The sequence below is a fragment of the Paralichthys olivaceus genome, chromosome 1, assembly GCF_024713975.1.
Source record: "Paralichthys olivaceus isolate ysfri-2021 chromosome 1, ASM2471397v2, whole genome shotgun sequence".
NCBI lineage: Eukaryota > Metazoa > Chordata > Actinopteri > Pleuronectiformes > Paralichthyidae > Paralichthys > Paralichthys olivaceus.
In genome coordinates, this window is record NC_091093.1 from 12480970 (window position 1) to 12488606 (window position 7637).

The 7637-nt window shown below is 41.1% G+C and overlaps 1 protein-coding gene across 3 annotated transcripts; it reads right to left on the bottom strand.

The window, feature by feature from the left end:
- Window positions 1–388: 388 nt before the first annotated feature.
- Window positions 389–6423, bottom strand: styx (serine/threonine/tyrosine interacting protein). Of its 3 annotated transcripts, XM_020079651.2 has the most exons (12): window positions 6200–6421; window positions 5777–5809; window positions 4268–4321; window positions 4072–4169; window positions 3919–3979; window positions 3787–3823; window positions 3660–3699; window positions 3385–3435; window positions 3021–3093; window positions 1669–1762; window positions 891–940; window positions 389–573 (listed from the first exon to the last, which is right to left on the bottom strand). In XM_020079651.2, the coding sequence occupies exons 1-12, from the start codon at window positions 6362–6364 to the stop codon at window positions 493–495; spliced, it is 837 nt and encodes a 278-aa protein (XP_019935210.1). In that variant the 5' UTR covers window positions 6365–6421; the 3' UTR covers window positions 389–492. The 3 variants fall into 3 exon arrangements, with proteins under 3 accessions (XP_019935210.1, XP_019935211.1, XP_019935212.1); XM_020079652.2 differs by lacking the exon at window positions 5777–5809 and having other exon boundaries at window positions 6200–6423; XM_020079653.2 differs by lacking the exon at window positions 389–573 and having other exon boundaries at window positions 772–940; window positions 6200–6420.
- Window positions 6424–7637: the final 1214 nt, after the last annotated feature.

The following is a 7637-nucleotide window of genomic DNA, read 5'->3' on the forward strand; positions in this document are numbered from 1 at the left end:
CAAATCTGAAGACCCCGAGGTACACTCAGAACTCACTGGAGGGATAACATATCCCATCGAGCCAGGAATCCCCCTGGAAGTTCTATAAAAGCGTGAGAAGGGGGAGGAACATTGGATATCCGTAGCCTGCTACTTCCACGACCCAAGCCAGGATAAGTGGAAGACAATGGAGGGATGGATTTAAGTTTTGTCATTACAAATTTGTTTTAAAATGAAACAAACATCAGCCTCATGGTTAAACCCATTCTGCCATCAAAGCTTAAATAAGTTATAATAATAAATAGTATTACATTTAGAATAACCATCTTACTTTACAATATAAAATGCATCTTTAGGTAATATTTAATAATAGCAGAGGATTACGATAAAACATAAAAACACAGTTGAACTCAGTCAGACTTTTTATTAAGCAGTGAGTTATTTTTCAATTCTTGCTATCTCACATTAAGCCTGATATTAGTCCACAATCCTATTACTCCCAAAATAAAGGCATTAGCTCTTCCTCTTCTCGTGTCCTCCACTGGGCAACATCCGGGCTACTTTCCCTTTTGCCGACTGCCCCCTTCTGGTCGTCTACACAAATTCAAGTATCGAAAGTGCATTATTGCAATACTGTCCCGCTGCAAATGCAAAATGCTTTAAATACTATAAAACTGCAAAAAATCTCCCATCAGTGCATACAGTTCAAGAAAAAAAAAATCGTTATCAAATTCCCCCTTCCCCATCAGCACTCACGTCTCAGACATGAGTGGTCCCCCCCTCCCGCCCTCATTTTAGAAAAAGTTCAAATATTTACATTTTTAATCCCATTAAAAATGCGAAAAAAAAAGAGTGCACTGCGCCACACGGCTAAATGTAAGCAAAGCTCATCCGTTCTGTGCTGCTGTGACCTGCATTGCTCCAAAGTCTTCATCTTCCTCCAGGCTGCGCTTACGACTTCCTGTTGAAGAAATGTGGACAAAAAGAAGTTAACCTACAGCACAACACGCTGTCATTACACAGTGTGTTGATTTCAACAACAAGTTTGCAATCACTGGCAATCACAGACCTACTGCCTCCACAGCGCTGTGTCAGCACTGGAGAATCATCTGGTTTAGGAAATATCTTTTGACCTGTGCTTCTTTTTCAAATGTTTCCCTTTTTCTCTTTTCTGTACTTGTAGGTTAGTTTCAACTTTATGCTGTTGCTATGAAATCAAATTGGTAGAAGAAAGTCATCAGACATCTGGTGAGTCAGACTAAAGTGTAAGCCCTTCTGGATCGAATTGATGTGTCAAACCCTGAATACTTCAGTCTGAGCTGGGTGAAATCATTAGCATGCAACAAATCCGGGAAATTATGAGTCAATTCATGAGAGCTCCAACTGGAATATAAATGTGTGCGACCTAAATAGAAACATTCATGATATTAAAGGTGCGGGGGTAAGTTAGGAAATCATCCACAACAAAGCTGATGATCATTTGCTGATGAACCGCACTGTTAAGAGCTGCCTTGTTCAAATGTGAAACCCACCTCCAGAACATTATCACAACATAACGCCAGCTTGTTCTGGATCTGAAACATTAGGACCCTGAAGGTGTTTTATTCCCACTCAGCCACAGCTTCGACAGGTTCTTCTACTAATCCAGTAACAGATAGTCGTGCAGGACTGAGCGCACTGTGTACAAACCTGGCATCCCAGCTTGTAAAGAGAAGGACCTGCCCAACTGCATCGGTGACATCATCTTTATGGTCAATTTGGCTGAGTAGATCGCTTCATACTCCTAGGAAGCAAACACTCGTTACAGCTGTACGGAGTTAACATTGGCTGCAGAAAAGCACAGTCAGCAGCACAGAACATGTTGTAGTGGGATGCTGTGTTCTCAGGACATGTTTTTAAAGCTGACGGTAGACTGGCCTCCAATTAAATGCCCAACCTGGAGACTCCCATGGCTGATACCAGAACATTACCCTGCGTGCCAGTGTATTGTTTGTGTGTGTGTGTGTGTGTACAAAAAAACATAACAGATTTTCCCTAAACTTGCTGTGAAAATGATTTGCGATGGTATCTCCAAATGATTACATTTTGAAAGACAAAGCGAAAGAGAAAGAGAGACAGAGACAGAGAGAGTAATAGGAAGAGCTCTGCACATGCTCTACAACGAAGCAACAGCACAAAACACTGTTAGAAACCTTCTATGGTGTAGCTTCATATGGTACAAACATTTTCTTGCCCATATTTTACTCCATCAAACTGTGGCAGGACAAATATAACATATAATATGATATGATGTAATAAGATCAACTATAATATTTTATATTATAATATAATACAGTACAGTACACAGAGCAACACACAACACACACATTCATTAGAATATGATAATGTTTACCCTCTGTACTAATAGACAATGTGGCTTCACTGGTGTAAACACATGCTTGTCATGCGACTGCTAAAGAAAACACTCCTCACACCGGAGGACCATTATTCAGAATTAGTATTCATACTGACAGGGAACAGGTGACCTGAACAAGCCTTGTTTTAAACACACACTTTCTATCTTTTTAAACATGCAATATTTACTCACTCTCACAATTTACGTCATCACTAAAAACCCATCTGTTTAAAATTGCCTTCTCCGTCTAACCTCATGCCACTGTGATTTTTAACCGGTTTTAATGATGTATACTTTTAATGTTTTTCTTTTTAATGTTTCTCTTTTTTGCTTTTAAATATGTGCAGTGTCCTTGAGTGACAGAAAGGCGCCTTTGAAATAAAATGTATTATTATTATTAAATGAGGTGCTGCAATATTGTGAATATCCCTTATAACTGTTTTCATACAAAAGCATGTAAAAAAGTCTTCATACTTCATGATGTACAGTATATATGGACGTTTATGACATATGTGTAAAATAGAATGCAAAAGTCTTCAAGCAGAACATTTTGCTGCAGTCATTATTGCTAGAAACAGAAGCAGGGTTCTTGACAGTATATTGTGTTGACAAGCAGTCAACACCTGTGTAGGGGGTCGAGCCTCACCTGTAGCTGATGCACAAAGCCCACATTGGGGTTGATGCAGAACCTCCTCTCCTGGACGTGGCTGAATGCATCCCTACAAAGTGAACATGACAAAGTTACACCCAGTCTCTGAAACACTGAGTATTATAACTGTAAACAAACATGTATTTGCGGTTTATACTTCTGATACCTGCATTCTATCATACATGTGTCTAATGTATTTTTATCTATTATTGCAAGACACAAGCTAGACTCTAGATGTATGAGAGGCATACTGTGCATATTTATCATGTACTGTTGTGGTACAAAAGACAATTGAAAAGGTAGGCAAGTTTTCAAATGATGTAAAACAGAAAAACACTGAGAAGAAAACAACCAAACGTACCTGTATTTCATCCCGAAAGTTTCCATAAGGTATGCAATCACTAAGGCGGCACTAAATAAAACAAGGAATAAAGGACAGAGTCAGTATAAAGCTATAGTTTGGGCTCAACTGCTCTAATCTGAGAATATACTTAAGTTAATTAAAAATACAATATCCAAGGATGGGTTAGAAACCTTTAGCAGCCATATGTCATGGAATTTCACTACACACACAGTGCATGTTGAGAAATTACAATATAAAATCATGTGAGATTGTGAAAGCAAATCAAACGTCACCTTCTTGATATCCCTGCATTACCATGAACCAGTACCTTTCCTAAAAGAGAAAGACGAGAGATGGTTAAGACTTTTTTTTTCTACTTGACATTCTGAGTATGTAAATGGACACTGCATGCATTCCTACCTCCTGTTGCTAAGCAGCTATCGATAAATTCCTTAGTCTGTGGGGAAGAAAATGAAAGAGAGAAATGAAAATGCCAGACACCTCCTTTCAGCAAGTGAAGAAGGAAATATAGAGGCTACTTTGTTTGCTCACCGATGGGAAAAATCGGATTATATTTTCCACTGGATTGTCAGCAATATCTAATACAAGGTATCTGCAAAGATGCGATAACATTTCGTTCATGGGTTAGCAACAAAAGACTTTCAACATGTCACACATGTGCAGTCACATGAAAAATGTACTCACCTAAATGTATGAGGGAAATTAGGTTTGATAAAATTGGCTTCGATGTCTTGGCGGACACACACAACATGTGTTATGCCCTGTCTCTGGAGAATTGGCAGCTGCACAAAAAGAAAGTAGATAAGTAACACGAGGATCAAAAATATATGAGCAGAAAATGAATATGTTTCTCTGTGTCACTGTCTCCAGGAAAACCTACCTTGCTTTTCATTGCAGCAGAGTAGGGACCTAAAAACAGCCCTGGTAATATCTCCTGTAAATTTAAGACAGAACAGGGCAGCAAATTATCAACACAGGCAGTGACATTCACGGATCACTCAACCCCACATACATGAATGTCTCTCATGTCTCAAGCAAGAGGAGACAGTAAACCTCTCTATGGACATGATGTCTTTTCGAGCCAGGCTGATCTATTTGTTACACACGTGGCTGGAAGACAGAAGTTTTCAGATCAGCTGATATCATACATTTTCATGATAAATGTAAAGGTTGTGGTTTTAAACTCTTTTTTCATGAGCAGACAATGACAAACACAAACCTGATGTCTTAGCTGTGCTTGCACAGCATCCAAGTCTGCATGCTGGGCGAGATACTGAACCCCAAATTGCCCCTTCTCATTGGGGAAAGTGCTGCACTTAGAGGCACTGTATCAATGTGATATTGCTTCGTTGCCTCGCCCAAGATGGGAAATAAAAATATGTGCCATACACAGACACATTTGTGTTTGCTAATATGCACCACTTTGAATGTTTTATTTCACAGAATAAACCATGCAGAAATTTACATTGACATTAATCAAATTCTAGATATTTTGTTTGTTTTTTATTTTATTTCTAGATGCTTAAACTGTAAAATATAAAATTTCAGTGAAATTTCTTTTTGATGATGGTTCAATTATGATAACGTTTATTTTAGCATTGCTACTCGTTAACATCGGCCTCCAAACATCCACGTTAGTCAGGCTCTAAAGTCTTTACCACTGTCCATTGTAGAGGTAATATAAGAATCTGTCCACACCCAGACACGTTTCAAAGTTTCTACAGAAATGACTCTTTTCAAAATAGGTGTTCAGATACAAGATTTGGAAATGCCTCCAATGTCGCCTAAAATTTCAAGTTTTACGAAGATAAAACTGCAACATTCTTCTCCCAGTAATCAGCTCTTCTTCACTGCTCCAAAACAGCAGTTGCACTGTTCTGCCACAAGTATCGTTTAAAGAGTGGTGAAGAAGAAGAAGAAGAAGAAGAAGAAGAAGTATTCCAAGTAGTAAAACATTAGCCAGAGCTGGATGAAATGTTATGAGGGGTGACAGTGTGTTGTGTTGCCAATTACACCATCAGTGTTAGACCATTCAATACTTATAACAATCTTCCATACAGCGCAGGTACTGCATTTATACACTATATATCAGGGCGTGACTAATGGTATTAGAATATTTCAAATGCAAGCCATGATTGTACATATCAGGTCCTCAGATTTGTAGACAAGCTGTTCTATGGATGAGAGCTGGACATTATGGTTGAAGTCGACAATAAAATAATAACCCATACATTAGCCTATAAGTGAATTCCATCAGTGCAGTGAGATCACTGAGACACCAGCAACGATCAGAAGCTGTTTCCACATGTGAGGAGACTGAACCCTGGGGATCCAAACTGTCAACAGACAAGCTAACCGACACAGTGCTGCGAACACTGCTCTTACATACCTGCATCTCTCGTCTCATCGGATAAGCCCAGTCCTGAGAGAGGGGACACACACAGCGAGGTTAGAGGCTGACGTTAAAGACGGTGACTTTATTTGTTGGTGCGACACAGCCTGAAGATTTGACCGCCACAAAAGCAGCGAGGGGAGCGAACACCAGGCGACTCTGTGCACATACGTGGCTAACAGTGCTGTCAGGGGGGGGGGGGGGCTAAGCTACCCAGTGTTTCCTCAGAGAACAGACGAGTCGTGCGGACTCGAGGAGAAACACACTCGTGCTGCACCGGTCCACACGGACGTGCTGCGGCCAGCTCAACACACACAGCTCCCCGGGGCGTGTGCGTTTCCTCAGCCGGACCGAGGAGGTGCAGTGTTGGAGGTTAGCTCGGGTTAGCCTCAGTGGACATGTCGGCTAACACACACTCACCAGCAGCTCCTCCTTGGTCGCGGGGAGAGACGGGAACTGGAGTTTGTTGTCCTCCTCCATGCTGCTGTCGGTTCGGCCACCGCCGGCTCCAGCCTCTGCGCGCTCTGTCCGTGTTTCTGTCGCGTTAGCTGGACAGTCGGTGCGATTTGTTTTGAGGCTCCACATGCATGTCCGCCATGCTGTCCCCTGACAGATGTGTCACGTGACCCCGCGGCAGCTGGCAAGTGGCCGCGTGGATGGAGGTAAGAGAGGGAGGCAACAGCGACGCACAGTGGACGGCTTGAGAAGCGCAAGGCAGTGTTGGGGTGTGTGTGGGAGGTTTTTGAGGCCAAAATAAAATCAAGTCCAACAAAGAAATGTGTTGACATTGAAATTGACTTCATTATCAGTATTTTCTACCAGCACACACATTGACTGTATCACAGACACTGTTGGAGCCTGCAGAAATAACTGTGATGGATCCCAAGTCGGGGGGGAAGGGCCATAAAAATGAATATCTCTAATTAACAGCAGATGGGTTTGGGTGGGTGAAATAATGCAACTGGATGAGTCATCAGCGGACAATTTGCTTTATTTTTGGGAGAAACAACTCATTCCCACAGCTGCAAAGAGAATCCTGTGCATTCCTGCAAGAGCTCTGCAAGTGACCGCTCAGTCAACCAACCGGGCGGTTCCTTGGGGTGAGGCGGAGTGGATGCTATTTTGTTTTTTAATGTTCATGCAAGTGATGGTGAAGAAAATTATTCCTTAATGTTGGTGATGGGTGATTGAGTCATTAATACCAGCGGATAAGGATGATGTCAGAGCCAACATTAAGGAATCATCTCAACTGTCCGGGGTCTTTGCATAGATGGCTTTGAATAAACTTGCTGGACTGTTCATGTGGGGTTGGAATATTTCAAATTAGTTCCCAAGTGGGAACTTTTAAATGAACTCCATCCAGTTGGGACAACAACTTGGAAAGTCAGTGAAAATTGCTGAACACAAGTTGCTGACGTCATCCTTTATCAACCCAAGAAATTCCAAACCAACACCACACTTCTGCAAAGAATCCCCTGCAGGCTGGTCTTCCTACTGTGAGTTCATATGCTCCTCAGAAGGAGGCAGAAGGTCCCATTTCATGTGCTTGGAAGGTGGAATGTGGGAAAAACAATGATGCTGTCAAGAAAATGTGTTTAATTTATGTGGTTAGAGCTTTTAAACAACAACATGACACTACTTTCCAGTATTTGCACAATAACAAGCAAAGAAAAGGATCAAGGATGGCATGCATATTGATTTCAATTTTATTTGTATAGCGCCAAATAATAGCATACATTATCTCAAGGTAATTTATATGTTTAGTTCAAGACCTTAAAATTATGCTGAACAGTTCCCTCAATGAACAAGAACTTTGGCGACTGTGGAGAGAAAAAAAATTCCTCGTGCATTAATTTAA

Coding starts and splice junctions, on each gene's coding strand:
- styx (XM_020079651.2), bottom strand. CDS start 6,364: ATGTGGAGCCTCAAAACAAATCGCACCGACTGTCCAGCTAACGCGACA. Junction 3,824..3,918: donor TAATCCGATTTTTCCCATCG/GTGAGCAAACAA, acceptor TCTTCCCCACAG/ACTAAGGAATTTATCGATAG. Junction 941..1,668: donor TTTACAAGCTGGGATGCCAG/GTTTGTACACAG, acceptor TTTCTTCAACAG/GAAGTCGTAAGCGCAGCCTG.